Below are 23028 nucleotides of genomic sequence, written 5' to 3'. Positions count from 1 at the left end.
GAAGCTCCATGGTATTGTAAAAGGGATTTTGCCAACACAGTCGACAAACCTCAGGGAATAACTATTGTTGGGACCGTAATAAATATATGTGAATCATTCATGAAGTTTTTCACTCCTGATATAGTAAGGAAAATTGTTGATCATGCAAACAAAGAAGCTGAAAGAAAAAGACATCTCCTGCTAGTGATTCTGAAGTATATGCTTAGATGGGAATTCTTAATTCTAACAGGAGTTTACCATGACAGATAGAAGTGTAAGTGACAAATTTGCACTGCTACCTGAAGTATTTGAAGAAAAAAATGGTTCAAATGGCTCTGAGCGCTATGGGACTTAACATCTGTGGTCATCAGTCCCCTAGAACTCAGAACTACTTAAACCTAACTAACCTAAGGACATCACACACATCCATGCCCGAGGCAGGATTCAAACCTGTGACCATAGCGAAGTATTTGAAGAATTAAATGGAATATTCCTAAAGCACTTCAGAAGTTGAACTCACAGTATAAGTGGGGAAATGCTATGTCTTTTCAGACCACATTCCGGAAACAAAAAAAGATTGTGAGGGTAATTAAAAATGCCAACAGCCGAAAATCATGCAAACCATTCTTTAAAGAACTGGGGATTCTACCCCTACCATGTATCTATATACTAGAAGTTGTAATGTTCCTAAAAAAGAGCATGCTAAAAAATGGTAATGTATTTATTCAAAATAAATCTGTACACGAACACCATACAAGGGCAAACAGTGACATACACAGACATCATTGTTATACCACACTGTGCAAGAAAGGTGTATATCACTCAGGTTCACATTTGTTTAATAAGCTGCCAAGTAATCTAAAGGCCATAAACAAAATCCATAGCTTTAAAAAATCTGTAACATCATATCTCTTGGAAAACTGTTTTTACTCAGTTACACAGTATCTTGAAAAATAAGTTGGTTGTCACAGTATAAAAATGTAATGTAACAACATAGCAATATAAAAATGTAACAATTTATAAATGTAATTTATACACCAATGTAACAGTATATTAATGTAATATTTTGTCCAACATCTAAGGTATGGTATATGTACCACAAAGATTCAGGACGTAAATAAATAAATAAAATAAAAAATGAAAGCAGATGTAAGTATTACACCTGTAAATATTAGAAGTTTAATTTTAATTCATGTACATAATTTTACTGTTTATTGACTGAGGATCATTATTGACTGAGGTGATTGTCCATTTGAAGTTGTCCTCAAAGACAAGCGGGGGATATATGATATACTTAGAATTCTCGTAGTGCAGTTGATAAAATGGAAGCATATGATGACAAGGCAGTAGACATGCCTGTGAATGAAGTATTACCTGATCTTTTCTACACTTGTGTGGAATTGGCGGAAATGCTCTATGAAGATAACAATCTTCCCTTGGTTGGGAGACTCAAATCCAACAGAGAACACATACCACAAAAACTTATGATGACAGCAGACAGAGAGCTGTATTCCCAAAATTTGCATTCACAGATCCATGTACTAAGTAGCCTCTAGAAACAGTTGTCTCTTACATCATGAAGGAAAACCAAAGAAAAATCTGTTGATGATGTCTACACAACATCATGATGCAGGAGTAGAAGTTGCTACTTCAAAAAAGAAAACCAATATAAACCTGTAACATAATTGCACTAAAAGACTAGTCGGTGCCACAGATTAAAAGGCTAGGACATACTCCACAAAAAGAGGTATGAGGAGATGGGCATTGTCAATGTTCTATAACCTATTGAGCTACAATAAACTCATACACACTGTGCAAGACGAATGTGTCTAAGTCAAATGAAGGGAAAGCAAACACCAGAAAATTGTATCTCACTGAATTAGGCCTAGAACTTTTGAAATAATATGTAGATGAGTAGTTTACATTTGCTAAGGTTTCTTCCAAGGAATCTCAGTCTGGCATCTGCCTTACTGGATATTAATGTTAAGTGATTGTTCCACTTATAATCAATCTATGCACATACTACTAGATATTTTATGGGAGTACCTATTTCCAGGGATTGTTTTGCAATCGTGGATCATACAATAAAGGATCTTTGCATCTAGATATTTGCAATCCATTTATTTTGAGAGTCAACTGCCACACCCTATACCGAGTGTTGATCTCCTGCAGGTCTTACTGCATTTTGCTACAATTTTCTAACATTGCAACTTCTCTCTATACAACAGCATCATCCCCAAAAGCCCTCATGGAACTTCCAGAGTTATCTACAAGGTCATTTACATACACTGTGGAAAGTAATAGTCATATAACATTCTCTTGGGTCACACCCAAAATTCCTTGGGGCACACCCAAAGTTACTTTTACATCTGAAGACTTATTTGCATTGAGAATGGCATGCAATATTCTATTTGCTAGAATCTCTTCAGTCCAATCACACAATTGGCCTGATATTGTGTACTCTTCATTTGGCAGCAGTGTGTCAAAAGCCTTCCATAAGTCAATGAGCCTGGCATCCACTGGTGTCAGTATCTAATGCTTTCTGGGCCTTGTGGATAAATAGAGCAAGATGGGCTTCACATGAGTTTTTCAAACCCATGTTTATTCCTACAGAGATTTTCGGTCTCCAAAAATGTCATAGTACACAAGCATAAAACTTGTTCCAAAATTCTACAACAGAATGACAATAGAGTTTTTTGCATTTGTTTGATGACCTTTCTCGAAAACAGTAATGACCTGTGCTTTTTTCCAAGGAACACTCTGCTCCTCTGGAGACTTACTGGCTGCTAAAAGAGGGAAAAGTTCTTTTGTATACTCTACATAAAATTGAACTGGTATCCCATCAGATCCAGTGACGTTTCCTCTATTGAGCAATTTCAGTTGCTTTTCTGTCCCTTGACCATTTATTTCAATATTTGTCATTTTGTCATTTGTGTGACAATTTAAAGGAGGACCTACAGTTCAGTCTTCCTCTGTGAAAAAGTTTTGGGAAAAGGCATTTAGTATCTCAGCCTTTTCTGTATCATCCTCCATTTGAAAGCCATTATTGTTACACAGTATCTGAACAACAACAATGTAGGAAACAACGGATTGCTACTTACCATAAAGAAGACATGTTAAGTTGCAGACAGGCACAATTAAAAGAAACTTACATAAAGCTTCCAGGTACAGCCGTCATCAGCATTAGAGAAACACACACCACTCATACACACAAGCAAGCGCACGTGACCACCTACTCTGGCAACTGAACAGACTTACTTTACTGACTTAACATAAGACCAAAACTTAGGATTTTCAGTCATGTCAGTAGATACAATTTTACTTTTGAATTCACTGAAAGCATGATACATGGTTTTCCTTAGCTAATTTTGCCTTTGTTGAGTTCTTGTTTCTCTGTGAGGCTTTGGCTACATTTAAATTTGCAGTGCAATGCTCTTTGTTTTTGTAGCAGCATACCGTTACAACTCCCCAAACTCAGGGGTTGAAATGTGTCAGAAGGATCGAGAGGTATGGTTTGAGAGAGAAGGATGACTCACTCTGAAGGGTGCAGAGAAACTCAGGCAAGTGTATCATTGACTTTATTACATCGAAGGTACACAGCCAGCCCTGCACTGAACTCAGCAATGGCACCACGCAGCATGCCTGGGTCAGCACCAATGCCAATTGTGGAATCTTCAGCAACGGCATCTGGTTACCCAGCCTTGCAGACATAGCAATTCTACTTGTGCCATGACTAAGTGGCAGCTGTGTGTATTAACTGTGCCCATGGCTTGGAACATGACTTTCTGCTTCCTCAAGTGCAACTCACGGACTCCTAGTAGAGCGCCAAAGGGAAGCAGCCAGCTGCCATCATTGTAGTGAGCCTTCGCAGCTCTGGTCATCCAGCCAGGGCTGCTTGTTCAATGTCTGCAGACTGCTCTGCACCCAGGAGGCAGCAAGTTCATGAACTGGCCCTGCCCCTGTGGACAGCAGCTTGCAATCCACCGGATGATGTCACTTAGAGAGCAGAGGCTAACAGCCCTCTCACTCATCACACTGGTGTAGCTCCAAGGTGCAATGCTTGGCAATGACGTGTCCATCCAGCGGAAGTTGGGGGTTGCTTCAGTGGGCTGGTTGACTGCTGATATCTGTCACCAAAAGTCGACATGGTTGGCCTATAACTTAAACAATTGTTATTCTCTCTGGTTCTAGATGTGGACACACGGCGACACGACTAACTGCTTTGAGCTTCCAGGCTCACTTATTTATATATCTTTTCCTTATGCCTCTGATGAAGTTCCCCTGGAGGGGGCACGTGGAGTGCTCTTTGATAATTACACCATCAGCTCTCCTCAGCCTACTTTGGCCTCTACCCATACGTAACTAGGTGCTGTTGTAACTGCAATGTATATGTTCTTCACAGCACATTGGTGCCCTGTTCTACTCTGATTACTTCAAATTTGTATATAGTGCCCACCAGGTCACGCCTTCTAGCCTGTGAGCATTGTTGTAAACCTGCCTGGCATAATCATTTGCAAAATATCAACATGGCCTGCGTCTGCCATCTGATGTGCCAATCAGTCCCTTAATTACTGCCTTCCAGCCATAGCTGTATGAGATTTACAAGAATTCCCCAAATCCATGCCTGTCCTCATTCGTGATACAGCATGGTAAATGTTGTTGTTGTGATCTTCAGTCCTGAGACTGGTTTGATGCAGCTCTCCATGCCACTCTATCCTGTGCAAGCTTCTTCATCTCCCAGTACCTACTGCAACATACATCCTTCTGAATCTGCTTAGTGTATTCATCTCTTGGTCTCCCTCTACGATTTTTACCCTCCACACTGCCCTCCAGTACTAAACTGGTGATCCCTTGATGCCTCAGAACATGTCCTACCAACCGATCCCTTCTTCTAGTCAAGTTGTGCCACAAACTTCTCTTCTCCCCAATCCTATTCAATACTTCCTCATTAGTTATGTGATCTACCCATCTAATCTTCAGCATTTTTCTGTAGCACCACATTTCGAAAGCTTCTATTCTCTTCTTGTCCAAACTATTTATCGTCAATGTTTCACTTCCGTACATGGCTACACTCCATACAAATACTTTCAGAAACGACTTCCTGACACTTAAACCTATAGTCGATGTTAACAAATTTCTCTTCTTTAGAAATGCTTTCCTTGCCATTGACAGTCTACATTTTATATCCTCTCTACTTCGACCATCATCAGTTATTTTACTTCCTAAATAGCAAAACTCCTTTATTACCTTAAGTGTCTCATTTCCTAATCTAATTCCCTCAGCATCACCTGATTTAATTTGACTACATTCCATTATTCTCATTTTGCTTTTGTTGATGTTCATCTAATATCCTCCTTTCAAGACACTGTCCATTCCGTTCAACTGCTCTTTCAAATCCTTTGCTGTCTCTGACAGAATTACAATGTCATCGGCGAACCTTAAAGTTTTTATTTCTTCTCCATGGATTTTAATACCTAATCGGAATTTTTCTTTTGTTTCCTTTACTGCTTGCTCAATATACAGATTGAATAACATCGGGGAGAGGCTACAACCCTGTCTCACTCCCTTCCCAACCACTGCTCCCCTTTGATGTCCCTCGACTCTTATAACTGCCATCTGGTTTCTGTACAAATTGTAAATAGCCATTCGCTCCCTGTATTTTACCCCTGCCACCTTCAGAATTTGAAAGAGAGTATTCCAGTCAACATTGTCAAAAGCTTTCTCTAAGTCTACAAATGCTAGGAACGTAGGTTTGCCTTTCCTTAATCTAGCTTCTAAGATAAGTCGTAGGGTCAGTATTGCCTCACGTGTTCCAATATTTCTACAGAATCCAAACTGATCTTCCCCAAGGTCGGCTTCTACTAGTTTTTCCATTCGTCTGTAAAGAATTCATGTTAGTATTTTGCAGCTGTGGCTTATTAAACTGATTGTTCGGTAATTTTCACATCTGTCAACACCTGCTTTCTTTGGGATTGGAATTATTATATTCTTCTTGAAGTCTGAGGGTATTTCGCCTGTCTCATACATCTTGCTCACCATATGGTAGAGTTTTGTCAGGACTGGCTCTCCCAAGGCTGTCAGTAGTTCTAATGGAATGTTGTCTACTCCCAGAGCTTTGTTGCGACTCAGGTCTTTCAGTGTTCTGTCAAACTCTTCACACAGTATCATATCTCCCATTTCATCTTCATCTACATCCCCTCCCATTTCCATAATATTGTCCTCAAGAACATCGCCCTTGTATAGACCCTCTATATACTCCTTCCACCTTTCTGCTTTCCCTTCTTTACTTAGAACTGGGTTTCCATCTGAGCTCTTGATATGGTAGATAGAATTTTATTTTTGAATTCACTAAAGCATCTTGAATGGTCTTCTTAGCTAATTTTGGCTTCGTTCATTCTTGTTTCTCTGTGAAGCTTTGGCTATATTTAAATTTGCAGTCCAGTTCTCTTTGCTTCTGTAGCAGCTTTCTAACACAGTTGCCAAACCACAGTGGGTGTTTTCCATTCCTCACAACTTTGCTCAGTACATACCAGTCTAAAGCATATTGTACAATTGTCTTGAACTTCGTCCATTGATACTCGACAGTGTCAGTGTTGGAGATGAGATTTTCATGTTGACCGGTTACATAATCTGAAATCTGTTTCTTCTTTTGCTTCATAAACAGCCATATTCTGTGGTGCTGTAAGGCCTTATGGCCACTGATTCTCTCCCCTACACCGAGTTAGAAAGTTCAGGTCTGTTTGTTGCCAGCAGGTGTAGGATGTTACCTTCATGAGTTGGTTCTCTGGTTAAATGCTCAAGATAATTTTCAAAGAATGCACTTTGGACAATTTCATACAATTCTCTGTCTCTACTTCCTGTCCTAATCTCTTCTTCCAGTCTATAGCTGGTAAGTTGAAATCTGCATCTGAACTACAACTCGACCAGGAAATTTATGTGAAATATTATCTGCGTTTCCAGTCAGTTGTTCCACCCCTGTTGCTGCTGAGGCAGGGAGCCTATAAAAGCATCTGATGACTATGTTTGATCCACATTTAACATTCTGCCCAAATTATTTCACATTCTGAATCTGTGCTAATTTCATTAGATATTATTCTATGTTTTATTCCTACAAACACATCTCAGTCACCAGCGTTCAACTTATCTTTGCAATATACACTGCAGCAGGAGTTTAGAATTTCATTGCTTTCAACATTCCATTTCAACCACTTTTTGTCCGTAGTACTATGTGGGCATCGTTACTGCTTACAAGCGAAACTATTTCCGGGACCTTTCCACAGATGCTCTTCAGTTAATTAGTACTATATTAACATTTTCTTTCTCTGATTTCCTTTCTGGACTCAGAACACATTTTTCAGGATGGAAGGATTTCACTATCCTAAAATATCTCACATGTGCATGCCACATGTACTCCACTACCCTCAAAGCCAATTCCTGTGTGTAATGCATGACCTGCCTTCCAAGGGGAGCTACGTTTCTCCGCCTGATAATGGAGGTCAAGAAATCCACATCCAATACTGCCACAGAATTATCTGAGCCCCTCGTTTAAGCCTTCCACTCAGCTCCAAACTAAGGGACTGTAATTAGTTCTGGGAATGATACTACAAAATGATAGCTCCGCTTCCACCCCATGAGTGAGGCTAGCTGTCTGCACCAAATCAACCAGTCACTTGTAGCAACAGAGGATGGCTTTTGAACGCAGGTAACAGGCATCATTTGCAGTATGGATCCACATCTTGGACGAGCCCCACAACAATCAGAGAGGACATTGGCCTTATTTCCCTACAAACCTGCTACTTTCCTGAGGATCTCTGCTATATCCCACTACTAGTGCACGTGAATGTGAGTGCATCGAATGTAGTGTCACCGTGTCTGCGTACTTAAATCGACCACCAACTGTACCAGTGGAGGTGGGAAAGGAGAGGGGCGGGGGGGAGGGGGGGGGAAGGCAGCCATAGAGGCCACCTGTAGGAAGCATGCACACAGCAAGGTCTCTGCCACGCCGTCTACTGGTGACTCATGCCTGTATACACATGGAGCAGTGCTGACTCACCATCACTGTGTTCTTTTAGTTTGTACCGCTTGCATCAGTTGTACTGGGTATCACTTACGTTACACCTTCTGTATGATTCTTTCGTCTTGTTACGTGTGGAGTCACAAGAGGCTTATTTCTGTCATTGTTCAGACGTTAACGGATAAAGCCATATTTCTGTTCCTTGTATCAGTTTTGTGTATTACTTGGTTATTACATGACTGGTGAAAAGTTGGAATGGTTTCCGTGTGTGCTGTCTTTAAGAGCAGCTTCGTCAAAGTTTAGTCATTATGGATGGCATGCTACTGCTCCTGATTGTACAGCTTACTTTAGCAGTGACCAGTTTGTCAAGCTTCTGTTAACAGACTGTCTGTCCTCCTACTTTATCTCCCTATGATGGTTCAGCTGAGGATTGGGAAGCTTACAAAAAAAGACTCAGACAGCATTTTTTGACTTTTGGTGTGGCAGACTCAGATTTGTGGGAAGCCTTATTCCTCTACTGGATTCCACCTAAGGTGTATCACTTACTGTGTCAGCTTGCCCCTTTACCAGAACTAGGAGCTCTTACTTTTGATCACATGTACAGTTTATTGTGCAATTACCATTGTAAATGAACACGTCACAGTAGCATCAGTTGGATTCTACTGATGTTGCAAGAAACCAGACCAATCATATGGGCCTGGCAGCCGAAATTCACAGCCTTAGCCATAAGTGTCAGTTCATAACTGATGCTCATAACAACTCTTAGGCAGACTCTATGGTGCATGACCCATCATCTGTTTAGCTCCAGATGACGAATTGGGCCACACGTAGGGTGACCATATTTTCTTCGGACAAAAGTGGGACTTTCATAAATTTTCTTGGCCAAAAAGTGGGACAATTTTTAGTTCTCGTTAAATATCACTTTTAATGTTAACATTTCTTCTTCCTCTGCAAATATAGCCTTTATGGTTTTGTGGATTCCACACTGCAATCATATTTCTTTGAAGATGAAATTTCATTCAGCAACTCAGGTTTGCCTAATAGGTATGAATAGAAGTCGGTGCAACTGTATTTACTGAAGTTTAAACAGGTCAGTAAAATACACTTAACGCTCCTAACCGTAAATCTATTCCTCTCATCTGTCCACTGTGACGATAGTAAGCTGAAAACTCTTTCAACATTTGCATTGTGGGCAGGGAGTGAAAAGAAGTACTGCACTATATTAAGCGATTCTCTGAACTGTTCATTACACTGGCAAGATCTGAAAAACCTACATCATTTTTCATGTGCCATCAACTGATTCCATTGTTCACTGTCTGTTTCCACTTGTTGTTTCACAAATGACTGTATATGAACTATTTTATCACATAAGAGGCTGTCATTTACTAGAATGCCCTTTTCATTTAGCCACATTAAAGTATTTTCAACTACTGACCATTCTGGTGGTTCTGTGAGCATCATCCATGAGAATACAGAAAACTCAGCTATTCCCTGTAACCATGAGGATAAATAGTCTACTGAAGCATCATAAAACGTTGATACTACTATATCAAATTTCTTAACAGACCGGTCATCACAATCATTCAGCAGTTTTTCTACACTTAGTGGTACAAAAGTTCATGTTTCCTTGAATTTAGACTTGTCAAAGCTTTATTTAAGACTGCTAATACTTCACATATGGAATTACTCTGTTTCTCAATGCTGAGAATGGATTGTTGGAAAACACTCATTTTTGAATGTACAAAAAGTAAATAACATTCATTTATAGGATCACTGAAAAACTCTTTAAGATTGCAGGGCACTTTGAGTTACACTGTGACAAAAAGTAAGATTTCAAAGGTTCATACATTTTCAAGATCCTTTCTATGGCCGGCAACAATCAAAGCCACCTTGTTTTGGAAAAGGAAAGTAAATTTTTGTAAGTGACACCAACAAATTCAAAGAATTCAGTGAGTTCTAAAACACGAATAGAAAAAATATGAAAATGGTTGTACAACTTCGTGACAATGCAGCCAGTATCAACTGGTAAAACATCACAAGCACTTTGAAGTGTGTTATGAACAACATGTGCTGGACAACCTATGCCAACAATGTTAGAGTTTTTTAATTTTTCTTTCAGATGTGTGAAAACATTATTACCCTCTTTCTTCATTAACTCCCCAAAATTACAGTTAGTATTGTCTGCACCAAATGCAACACACTTTGAGATGATACTGAATGACTGTATAACATGAGAAAGATAATTGGAAATTGTTTCGGACTTTTCGTTCTGCAATTCATCAAGATCAAGCAATTTCGTCTGCAGTCCACCCTCACTTACAGAAAAATACTGAACTATCACAGGAAAAATTTTCTGATGCCCAAGGTTGCTAGCATCAGTAGATATTGAAAAGTATTTTGCACTGTTTACAGCAGCTATTACCTGTTTCTGGGAACGCGGAGCTATAACATTGTTGATAATTGCTTCACACTTCGTTCTTCCACATGAAACATTTTCTGCAATCTTAGAACCAGGAATTTTTTTTTTGTTTAGTTGAACACTGCAGTCATTAGAATGATAGGTTTGGTGTTGTTTAACAATATGGAATGACAGGGTTCCTTCTGCTGCAGCTACGTTTTTCTGTTCCTGTGTATCTGAAGTTACAAAATATCTCATCATTTTTTGCGAGGAACCTGCCGATCGAAGATATCTTCCTGTGTTTCTCTGATTCCATATGATGCTTAAGATCTGCAGCACCACCATGAGACATGGATACAGCACAGTTACATACATTACATTTTGCTGAACAGTCATTGTCTGTAGCAGTAAAGCAAGGAAATTTCCTCTGAAGCTCTTCTGAAAACTTTGATTTTCGTTTTGGCATCGCCATGACATGCTAGCACTTCATGAAACTGATACTGAGTGCTGACAACAATAGCAAGCAAAAGCAAAGAAAATAAGAGTACGCAACAGTTATAGTGCTTAAGCTGTACATTATCAGGGGGTACCAACATACGGAATGTCAGTTTCAATTGATAGTTTATAAAATCGACACTCAGAAAATATTTTAACCACTTTGTAAATGTCTGAAAATAATCGTTGAAAATCGGGACAAATTGCTTGTTTTAAAAAAAAGTCGGGACAAATTTTTGAGCTTCAAAGAACGGGACAATGCCGATTAATCGGGACGTATGGTCACCCCAGCCACAAGGCTTTATTTGCTCTGTCAAAACCCCTGTTGGCGGAAGTATTGCAAATAGAACAATCTTTTGAAGTTTCTCAGGCAGCAGGAGATCAAACTGAAGCATGGAGCAATGTGGTAGTAGTGTCACAAGATGTGTTCACTACAAAAACAGATAGCTTGCACGAGGAAGTGGCAGTGGTGGCAGTAAATGTGCAGGCCCAGTGTTGAGCAGACCAAGGCTGGCCCAAGCAGCTGCAACCACCACAGTGCCAGCACCAGCATTCTCTGTTTCCATCTTATCCTTTCTGTTTCGTCCAGCATGAACATTCTGCATGCCCCAAGAGCTGGGCTATTTGTAACACTTGCCAGAAAAAAGGCCACATCACCTCCATGTGTCATTTCCCATAGGTTGCACAGGATATGGACTGTGGTCATAAAACATTGATATGCAGACAGCTCTGAACAACCCGTTGCTTTCACCTCTAAATCTCTCACCCTGCCCCAGCAGTGTTGCTCTCAAGTAGAAAAAGAAGCTCTTGGCATAGTCCATGCTCTCCAGAAATTTCATACTTTTTTGTATGGTTCCAATTTTCACCTCATTACTGATTATAAACCCTTGGTTTCCTTGTTGAACCCTCATACTTCCTTGCCTGCCAAAGCAGCACATTTCCTACAATGCTGGGCACTGTTCTGGTCTTGTTACAATTACAAAATGCATACTCAACCTACATGTAAACATGCCAATATGGACACCTTGTCCTGCCTTCCTGTGGCTCCTGGTTCTGACTTTGATCATGATGAACTGCTTTGCTTCTCTCTTAATACTGAAACATAGGCCACACTTGAGGGTTTCTCAATTATGAGTTCGCAAATAGAAGCTGCCATTGCCGCCAAACCAATTCTCCGCCAGTTGGTTCGGTTTGTTCAACAGGGCTGACCAGATAAACAGCTGGGTCAGGTCTCAGACCTCCTCCACAACTAGTTTTCCTTACAGCATTGCCTCCCTGTTTTTGATGGCGTTCAGCTGTTGTGCACAGAATACCTCTCTTCCAGAGTTGTCATCCCGCCATGTTATGGTGTGAGGTTCTACGCATTCTCCACCAGGGCCATTGGGGAGTTTCATGTACTAAACTGTTAACTTTTGTCATGGAATGTAAGCATGCGCCCAGCAACAGGCAGCTCCCTGAGCATTTCTGTATCTTGTCCTGCTCCACACCAGCAATGGAATGCATTCATGTAGACTATGCGGATCCCTTCCTGAATTGCTATTGGCTCTTGGTTGTGTGTGCATTTTTCCAGTTTCCTTACATTATCTGATGTGCATCAATGTTGTGTGAGGCCACAATTCATATTCTTTTGCTTTTTTTTTTTTTTCTATTGAGAGGTTGTCTGTTGTCTTGTACCTTCGTTTCCAATAATAGGCCCCAGTTTTTTTCTCACACTTTTTGACTGTTTCGTTCCCATTACAGCATTCATCATGTTTCAGCTCTGCCATTCCACCTACAATCAAAAGGTGAGGTGGAACGACTAGTGCATACATTCAAGACCCAAATGAAAGAGTTTGTTGTGGATTCTTTGCCAGATGATGCTTTTCTCTGTTTTCGGAGCACCTATTGCTTCACGCCTATGAGGGAGCGGAGCCTGGCTGAGTTGCTTCACGGCTGGCAGCCAAGCACGTGCCTGCACAATCTGCGGCCTGTACCACATGTGCCACAGTCAGGTTCGTCCAACTGCTTCATGTAACCATGAGGGTTTGGTCGACAGCCCAAGTGGATACCCGCCACTGTTGCCGCTGCCAGGAACACCATCTTTGTGACTTCTGTACAGCCAATGAGCTGGTAGTGCGCCACTTTCATCAGTGGCCCCACTCACTGCCAGAAGCTACCAGTTCGTAGGTGTGGTCCCCGTCACCGCAGCTCACCCCACCGCTCTCTGCCTTGAGCCCATTGTCGCCTGCTGTAAGGGCATCCCTCTCCCACTGAGTGCCTTCTGTAAGTGTGGCACTCCGGGGTTCCAGCTTCCCAGCACCAGGCACTGGTCCATCTGCAGCCTTGGGTCCATTACCACAGCTTGCTGTTCTGGTCCAGCCACCTACACCAGCCCCCTCACCATCACTGCTTCACCCATCATCGCCAATGGGTCCAGCCCCATTTCCTCCGCACTGGGACCTACCTGCTGATGACGATGCAGAGATGGTGATGGCATTCTTCTCCCTGGAGCTGTTGTTGGATGCTGCATAGCCAACCACCCTTGGGTAGGGGCCATATTTGTGTTGCCTGGATCAGCTTCATGTATTACTTGGTTATTACAGTCTCCATCATCGAACTAACACCAGAGCTGTTAATGACAAGCAAACTCACCCTCTGCACTTGCACAGATCTCTGAGGAAGATTGGCAACAGTCCCAACAGTGAGGCAGCCCATGCTGGTTCAGATGTGCTTCCAGGAGCAGAAGCATCTCCAAACATTCCGGCCCAATGCTCCGCTGCCCACTCAGCACATTGTCTCGCCCCCATCGTTGGTACCAGTTGCCATCACTCCAGATCTGATGGATTGTCTCTTGTCATGCTGCTGGCGTCTCTTCCATCACCTGGGCATCCTCTTTGCATGAGGGAGAGATGTGATGTATCCTGCTAGTAGTGCGCGTGATTTTGAGTGTGCCTAAAGTAATGGCACCACGTGTGTACTTAAATCAACCACCAACTGTATGAGCATGGGCTGGTCACTAGAGGCTGCCTGTAGGAGGTGTGCACACTGCACAGTCTCCACTGCATCACCTGCTGGGGACTCACATCTATATACATGCAGAGCAGTCCTGACTCACTCTCAAAACGTTCTTTCAGTTTGTACCATTCACGTCAGTTGTTCTGTGTATCGCTCATTGTTGCACCTTCTGTATGATTCTTTTGTCTTGTTAGGTGTGGAGTCACGGAGGTTTATTTCTGTTATTGTTCAGAGGTTTATGAATAAAGCCATATTTGTGTTACTTGTATCAGTTTGGTGTATTACTTGGTTACTACAGTTTCCATCATCAGCCTAACACTGGAGCTGTTAATGACAAGTAATCTCATCCTCTGCACTTGTCCAGATCTCTGAGGAAGATTGGCAACAGTGCCAACAGATGAGGCATCCTACGCTGGCTCAGATGTGCTTCTGGGAGCAGAAGCATAAGATGACCATGAGGTAAGTGTCAACCAGCCAGGACATGTAAATTGGAAGGCACAGTGGCATCAAGGATCCCACATGACACTATGTGCTCTAGAGATTTTAAAGCATTCATTCAAGGTGCCCCTATGTCACTGCAAGCCTGAAGCCTGTAGACCAAGCCTGAAGCCTGTGGACCATGACCAACACAGTTTCCAGCTCTTCAAACACTCCGTGGGTGTACTGCTTGTCCATAGTGTCCAATGGGCACAATATTTCAGTGATCACACGTCGCCATCATCAGGTGCACTAACGAACTGAACTCCTGAAGGTGCATAGCTGACTAACATCGCCTGTCCCCGTGAGCTTCTCCATCTCGATCTGTTTCCATGGCCACACATCAGCAGTCACAGAGATGCATCTGTGATGGCATTGATATAAGTTCTCTGTCTGCCCTGGTTGACACATTGTTTTGTTTGTTAACAGTATTCTTAATTAAACTCAGTGCTGGTTCCCAAGACTTGCTAAGATTATAGCCACAATTTTAGTTGATGAGATCATCCCTGGTACGAATTTCTATGGCCCATCTAACAATGTTGTTTCAGTATTTGGAAGTCTGCACTGAGATCCTGATATGTTCATACTCCATCATGCAATTCTCAGACAAACAATACACTGCAACCACTGACTTGTTGAGGTACATCAGTTGAGTGTGCCTCTTGTTTTTTTGATAATGATCTTCCATTGTGAGCATTGTCTGTCCGATATATGTCTTCCCACATTGACGACAGTTCAATCCCGCGTCTGGCCATCCTGATTTAGGTTTTCCGTGATTTCCCTAAATCGCTCCAGGTAAATGCCGGGATAGTGCCTTTGAAAGGACACGGCCGACTTCCTTCCCCTTCCTTCCCTAATCCGATGAGACCCATGACCTCGCTGTCTGGTCTCCTCCCCCAAAGCAACCCAACCCAACCCACATTGACATGGAATCTGGTATACACTGACCTTCCGCAAACTGAGATCATCTGTAACACCTCCCAATAATGCTCATGTTTTATTGGGTGGGCAAAAGATAGTTTTTACTCAATGCTTCTTTAACATGCATCCAATTTTTCCTGATAGTGCGCCAGTGTACAGGTTAATGGCTGTGGCTGCCTCTTCTCTGTGGCTTCTTCTGTCTCCACAGACTGCAGTGTTGTGGTGGGGCTGAGAGTCAGGTGCCAGCTGTCAGCTGATATATGACAGAGAGTGGCAAGTTAAGTGTCTATCTTTTTCTGTTTTTATTGTAATATATTTATCAACTTTTGTGTGTGTTTTTCTGTTTCAGGGATTTAATCTCACCTTTTTCTAAGTGTAAATTCATTCAGTCTGTAGTGTAGTAGTTGCTCACTGAACAGCCAGCTATGTAGCTCATTAACGCATCAGCATCCATTGGTGACACATCAAGAGAGTAGCAAGTTATATAGCTTTAATTCTTTCTGCTTTTGTAGTTAAGTTCTAGGTTGCTCCCTCAAGAAGAAGCAGTGGCGGAGAATCTGGCCCATCGCAAAGGACACTGCCGGTGTCACGTGTTTTGCCCACAGGCTCTGCTTCCGAGGCACCTCCTAGTACACCCGATGCAGTGGATTCGCCCTCATAGTAGGGTGAGTGGTGGGTGGTAGTGTGTTCCCATCACTCGAGGTGGAGGGCCAATGCAGAGACTGGTCGCCTGGCCTTACCCATGCACCCTGTGAGTGGAAAGGTGGCCAGTCCTTCAGCAGGAGGCGAGCAAGCACACAGGGAGAGGGTTTTACTAGTTATTGGCAGCCTCAATGTTAGGCGAATTATGGAGCCCCTTGGGCAGATAGCATTCAGGGCTGGAAAAAAAGTCAATGTGCACTCGATACGTCTGCCGGGTGACCTCATCCAAGAGGTGGAGGTGGCCTTGCCTGCACCTATCGAGCATTGAGGGTGCAGTTGTCTGTAAGTTGTGGCTCACGTCAGCACCAACGATGCCTTTTTCATGGGTTCTGAGGTAATCCTCAGTTTTTGCAGGTGGCTGGCGGAGGTTGTTAAGATTGCCGGCCTCCCATGCATGGTGCAAAGCAGAGCTCGCAATTTGCAGCATTGTTCCTGGAGATTATCAGGGTCCTTTGGTTTGGAATCGAGTGGAGGGGCTGAACTAAAGGCTTTGCTGACTCTGTGATGGTCTTCGTTGCAGATTTCTAGACCTAGGTGGGGATTTGTATAACTCCCCTTGATAGGTCAGGGGTGCACTAGACAAAGGAAGCAGCAATTCGGGTAGCAGAGTACTTGTGGTGTGCACATGACGGTTTTTCAGGCTAGGCAGTAGTTTGAAGTGCTCTGATGAACACTTGGCAGTCGATACGTAGCAAGGGAAGTCATACAGCATTCAGAATAAAGACACTTCAACAGTCATAATTTGATCAGTAAACTGTCGAAGTATCAATAATAAAGTTCACAAATTTACTGCCCTCCAGGATGGTTCTGGTGCTCAGATTATTCTTGGGAATGAGAGCTGGCTGAAATCCAAAGTGGAAAGCTCTGAGATGTTAAGTGAGTCTTGGAATGTATATTGGAAAGACAGATTAGAGACCATAGGAGAGGGAATGTTCACTATAGTTGATAAAAACATTTTCTCTTGTGAGATTAATGTTGGGTGTGTCACTGAAGTTATCTGGTCATGTATACCAGGTGTAAGTGAAAACAAGTTAATTGTTGGATGTTTTTACCAGCCACTCAATTCTGCTGTGACAGTTCTAGTGTCACTCACAGAAAGTCTAAGGTCAATAGCATATAAATATCCACATCATGCAATACTAGTTGGAGGTGACTTTAACCTACCAAGTATACACTGGGATGTCTATGTACTCACTGCGGGTGAATACAGACAGACAAACATGCAAAATGCTTTTGAACGCATTTTCTGAGAATTTTCTTGAGCAGCTAGCTCAGCAGCCCACAGGCAATGGAAATATCATAGACTTTGTAGCTACAAATAGGCTGGATCTTATCGATGATATCAATATAGAAACGGGGATTAGCAATCATGATGTCATTATAGCACCTATGATTCATTCATTCATTCATTCATTCATTCATTCATGCGATCGGACCCAGTGGACCATGCACCACCACAGTTAGAGCTCTCCATCTGTCTCTGTCTTCTTCTACCTGTCTCTAGTTTTCCGTGACTCCCAGCTCCAACAAGTCTTCTCTCACTCCATCGATCTCCCTCTTTCTAGGGATTCCTACTGCTCTGCTGCCTGACGGGATCCAGTCCATTGCAATTTTGAGCCACCTTGTTCCCTCCATTCTAACTATATGTCCAGCCCATTGCAGTCTTTTGTTTCTCATCACTCCTTGTACAGCTCTTATAATTCTGTGTTATGTTGTCTTCTCCATTATCCAGTAGCCTTATCTTGGACTGGTCCAAATATTTTCCTGAGGACCTTCCTTTCAAATGCAAATAGTCGGTTAAGGTCTTGTTTTCGAGTGCTTCAGGTTTGAGAACCATGAAGTACTATTGGAATTATTAATGTCTTATACAATCATAGCTTTAGTTGCTGAGAGACACTTCTACATTTTAATATAGGGCCTAAAGTGTGATAGCATCTGTTTCCCACCTGAAATCATGCTTCTATCTCTGCTTCAGTTGATGTTACTTCTGTAAAAATTGATCCAAGATAATTGAACTCTTTCACATGTATATACCTGGTGTGGTTCACAATTAAATCTTGAGTGTTTTGGATCTTTCATCCTATGTTCAGATACCCAGTTTTCTCAGAACTAATTTGTAGACCGATCTTATCTGCCAATAACTCAAGGGTCTGGACACTTCTTTTCAGATCATCTTGTGTACAAGATAATGGAGCAATGTCATCTGCATAGGCCAGATATGTAATGTGTTCACTGCCAATTTGAATGCCCTGGAAGTTTTCTGTGTTGAAATCCAGCATTACCTTCTCAAGTGCCAGGTTGTAGAGGACAGGTGATAGCCCATCTCCTTGGCATAATTTTGTTACAACTTGGAAGCGTTCTGTTATTTTATTGGCTACCTTAAACTTAAGTTTTGTGTCATTTGGGCATAACTCTACCAGTCTGACCAATTTCTTTAGCATACCAAACTCTGTCATAGGTCCAATCAGGCTAGGTCTATGTATACTGTCATAAGCCTTCTTGAAGTCTAAAAACAGTAGATGTATCTCTCGGCCATATTCGTACATTTTTTTCACAGACCTGTTTTAGGACAAAAATTTGGTCTGTGGTTGGTCATCCTGCTTGAAAACCTCCTTGGTATTCTCCAATTATGTCTGTTGCTAGAGATTTTATTCGTTCTAATAGGCAATTGGAGAAGATCTTATAATAGATGTTGAGTAGCGCTATGCCCCTATAGTTGTCACATACTGATTTGTCTTTCTTTTTATATATGGGGCATATCACAGCTACCTTCCATTCCTCTAGTATTTCATATTTTGCCCAAATTTGCTGAATTAGCTTATGGATTTTTAAACAGAGGATTTCATCTCCAGCCTTGAGAAGTTCAGTGGGAATTCTGCCCTCTTCTGGACTTTTACCATTCTTAAGGTTTTTATCTGGTTCCTTATCTCTTCAATGGTGGGTGAAGGATATTCTGGGTCTACTGTTACTGGGTCATCAAACTCAAGTAGTTACGTTGGTTCATCAGAGTTTAGTAATTCTCTGATGTACTCCACCCATCTTCTCCCAATTTTTTGATCTTCTGTTAACATTCTACCATTGGCATCTTTTATGAATTTGTGTTGATGGTATGTCCCTCCTTTACAACTTTTCACTTTTCTATAAAGTTTTTTATATCTATTTCCATGAAAGTCTTGGTGAGTTTCCTCCATGATGCTCTTTACATATTTTCTCTCTGCTTTCCTCAATGTGGCTTGTGTCTGCCATCGTATTTCTTTGAACTTTCAGTTTTCTTCCTCCTGCATATTACTTTGTACCCACAGTAGTTTGGCCTATTGTCTCTCACTGATAGCTTCCTCACACTCCTCATTGAACCCTCTTTTTCCCTTAGTTCGCTTTAGGATTATTTCTTAGGGCTGTTTCTTTAATGATCTCTGTGATCGCCTTCCAGTTCTGATCTACCACAGTATCTCCTCCCTCTTCATTCAAAGCCTCAAAATGGTTTGTCAGTGCTATCTTGAAAGTTCTTCTTATATTATCTCTAATAAGAGTCTCCTGGTCATATCGAGTGACTCTTTGCATTCTTTTGTACTTCCTGGCTCTCCATATTGCATTCATCCTTCCCCTGACAAGGAAGTGGTCTGATCCACATTCCGCACCTCTTGCCGTTTTGACATTTTGTATCCACTTCTTTATTCTCATCTCTACAATTAGGTGGTCAATTTGATTCACTGTCTTTCCATCCGGATACACCCAGGTTCCTTTATATATCCGCTTCCTGTCGAAATCAGTACTACTTATAAACAAGCCTTTCACAGTCACAAATCAAACCAGCCTAGTGCCATTATCACTGCTCACATCATGTAAACTGTGCTTTCCAATGGTCCCAATGAAGGCTGCTTCTTTCCCTATTTTCACATTAAAATCTCCAAGGATAATTTTGGTATGTTCACTTGGTACATTATCTAAAACCATTTCTAATTCCTCATAGAAAACAATAGCACCTACAATTACAAAAGTTAATACATCAGTCAAGAAGGCTGGGAGAGTGTTCCTGCTAGATAAAGCAGATAAGCAGTTTTAGTATCTCGCTTAGAAAGCAAACTGGCAACACTTAGTTCCAGTAAGATGGATGTAGAGGAATTATGGTCAAAGCTTAAGCGGATTGTAAATTGTGGTCTCGAGAGTTATGTGCCTAGTAAGTGGATAAAGGATGAAAAAGACCCACCATGGTTTAAGAATGAAATTCGGAGGATGCTGAGGAAGCAGAGGCTCTCAGTTCAAGACGGAATGTGCAAAATGATGACAAGTGAAGGTTAGTAGAGATTTGTGCATCTCTGAAAATATCTATGCATGAAGCACACAACTACCACCTTACACCTTAACACAATTTCATACAGTCCCTTGTTGAATAGTCTGGTGTGGCAGTTGAAGATAAAAAAACAAAAGCCTAAGTTTTAAATTTGATGTTCAAGAAATCGTTCACGCAGGAGAACTGCACAGATGTATCGTCATTTGACCATAGGACAGACTCCAGTATGGACGACATAGAAATACACATACCTGGCGTAGAGAAGCAACTTAAAGATTTGAAAACAAATAAATGACCAGGTCAGGATGGAATCCCTGTTTGATTTTACAAAGCGTACTCTACGACATTGGCCCCTTACCTAGCTTGCATTTATCGTGAATCTCTCACCTAGCACAAAGTCGTTGAGTGCTGCTTGAGTGTTTGGGATACTTACCATGTCAGATTGAAGGAAGAGATTGGAGCAATTCAGAGGTAGGTTCTAACAATACGTAAGTGTTATGGAGATGCTTCAGGAACTCAAATGGGAATCCCTGGGGAGAAGGCAATGTTCTTTCTGAGAAACTCTATTGAGAAAATTTAGAGAACCGACATTTGAAGCTGACTGCTGAATGATTCTACTGCTGCCATGATATATTGTGCACAAGGACCATAAAGATAAGATACAAGAAATCAGGGTTCATATGGGGCATATAGGCAGTTATTTTTCCATCACTCTATTTGTGAATGGAACATAAAAGGAAATAACTAGTAGTGGTACAGGGTACCCTCTGCCATGAGCTGTATGGTGGTCTTGTGGAGTAGATGTAGATGTAGATGCAGATGTAGCATGCATCTAATCTGCTATACTGAGTATCCAGTTTTCAGAATACAGTTCTGATGTGTTCCACTTCCTGGGGCAGGCTCTCTGCATCTGAAATGGTGCATGCCTTGTGTACTAATGTTTTTAGTACACCATTCATCTGCAAAGGGTGGTGGCAGCTCTCTGCTTGCAAATACAATTCAGTGTGCATTTTCTTCCAATACAGATGCTGGCCAGGGTGCCATCAGCTATTCTCTTGACCATGATGTCCAGGAATGGTTATCTTCCTTCTGCTTTGGTCTCCATAGTGAATTTGATGTTGGGATGTATGGAATTCAAATGTATAAGGAAGTCAAGGAGTTTGTCCCTTCCATGGGGCCAGATGATGAACATGTCATCCACATATCGGAAAAAAATGTGGGTTTCCCTTCAGATGATGCCAGGGCTTCCTCCTCAAAGCACTCCATATACAAATTTGTGACCATAAGTTAGAGTGGGCTGCCCACTGAAACTCCTTCCAGTTGTCTGTAGTATTTTCCATTAAACAGAAAATACATAGAAGTCAGGACATGGATGTAAAGGTCGGTGGTCTTCTCCTCAAATTTCTGACCAATAAGCCCTAGTGACTCTTGTAGAGGTACCCTGGTGAATAATGAAATGATGTCAAAACTCACCAAGGTATCTGAGTCTTTCACCCTGAAACGCCCAGCACCGAGATCAAATTTGTTTCAGAACGCCATGAATCCCTTGTGAGGCTCAGGGAAAACAATAGGGTAAACCTTCTGTGGATACCTAGTCACTCAGGAATTAGTGGTAAACTACAACCTGATAGATTAGCCAGGACAAGAGCAATGATTCCATTTGTCAGACAAGAACCTGTCTTAACAGTCTCCGAAACAATGGTAAAATCAAAACTACATAGCTGGATAAGGAGGCAGCATGTAGACTACTGGACTAAGATAAGATTGGGAAAAAAAGGAAACTTCACGAGGCACCTGCACAAGATTAGTACAGAGTAAGAAGCCTCTAAATGTAGATTACATGGTGAGGAGGCCTAAACTGCATCATATTTAAGCTTCAAATGAGATGTGGTTGGGGCCAAAAGACACAGAATATTTCAATCATTTATTTCTGAAGACATTGTTCCTAACAAAGACCTAGTAGAGTGAGCTGACTTCATTAGAGTGACGGGGACACAAACCAAACAATAATTCAGTTTTGGTGCAGGTAACATCAGGCTAAGATCACTGTTGTTTTGTCTCTCTGTTAAATCAAATCAGATAAAATCCACTACTGGAAAGGGTGTGACACCTGTTCAGGAAACATATGTTACTCTGGCCCCTCCAAGATACACCTTTCATCCTACAAGATACACCTCAGATGTGGTTTCATCTACAGTCTGTATCGTAGAAACATGTGAGCCACCAAATCTCACCAAGCCCCTGGTCGTGTCAGGATCTCCTGGTGACACAAGTGTATTGATATTGGGACCAAACACATCAGTGTCAGACACAGTCAAGAGAACAGTGGAGCTAGCTTACAACTAGTTCACAGGCAACAAATTTACCCTTACCTTACAAAAACCAATTTCATGCACTGCATACAAATCAAAATGACTTACAAGTGCTAGCTGAAGAGATCAATGGATACACGCTGAATGCGGCTCCATGAGCAAAGTTCTTGGGCATCCAAATGGATAATAAAGTGAGGTAGTGTGAGCACATAGGTAATTAACCAAAAATCTCAGCTCGGACTGCTTTCCACTTAGAAATCTGTCTCATTGTGTTAACCTATGAATAGAATTGCAAAAATATTTTGCACATTTTCACTCATTACTGTCCTATGGCATAATCTTATTCGGTAATATAGTTAATACAAAAAAAAAATTGTGACAGAGAAGGATATGACAAAAACCTTGTGTAAAGTCGACTACTGAACATCTTGCAGAAGCCTCTTCA

At 41.6% G+C, this 23028-nt stretch overlaps 1 protein-coding gene across 1 annotated transcript in view; it reads right to left on the bottom strand.

The window, feature by feature from the left end:
* Positions 1-13672, bottom strand: part of LOC126484717 (dynein intermediate chain 2, ciliary-like) — a 312565-nt gene extending 298893 nt beyond the window's left edge. The window contains exons 1-3 of the mRNA XM_050108313.1: positions 13518-13672; positions 13330-13433; positions 13030-13248 (exon numbers count right to left, since the gene is read on the bottom strand). Of these exons, the coding sequence (XP_049964270.1) occupies positions 13030-13248; positions 13330-13433; positions 13518-13672 (478 nt within the window). The remainder of the gene's footprint in view (positions 1-13029; positions 13249-13329; positions 13434-13517) is intronic.
* Between the last annotated feature and the right edge of the window lie 9356 nt (positions 13673-23028).

The sequence above is a fragment of the Schistocerca serialis genome, chromosome 6 (assembly GCF_023864345.2).
Source record: "Schistocerca serialis cubense isolate TAMUIC-IGC-003099 chromosome 6, iqSchSeri2.2, whole genome shotgun sequence".
In the NCBI taxonomy this organism is placed as follows: domain Eukaryota; kingdom Metazoa; phylum Arthropoda; class Insecta; order Orthoptera; family Acrididae; genus Schistocerca; species Schistocerca serialis.
Note: the sequence above shows the minus strand (reverse complement) of the source record. Positions and strands in the feature narration are given on the sequence as shown.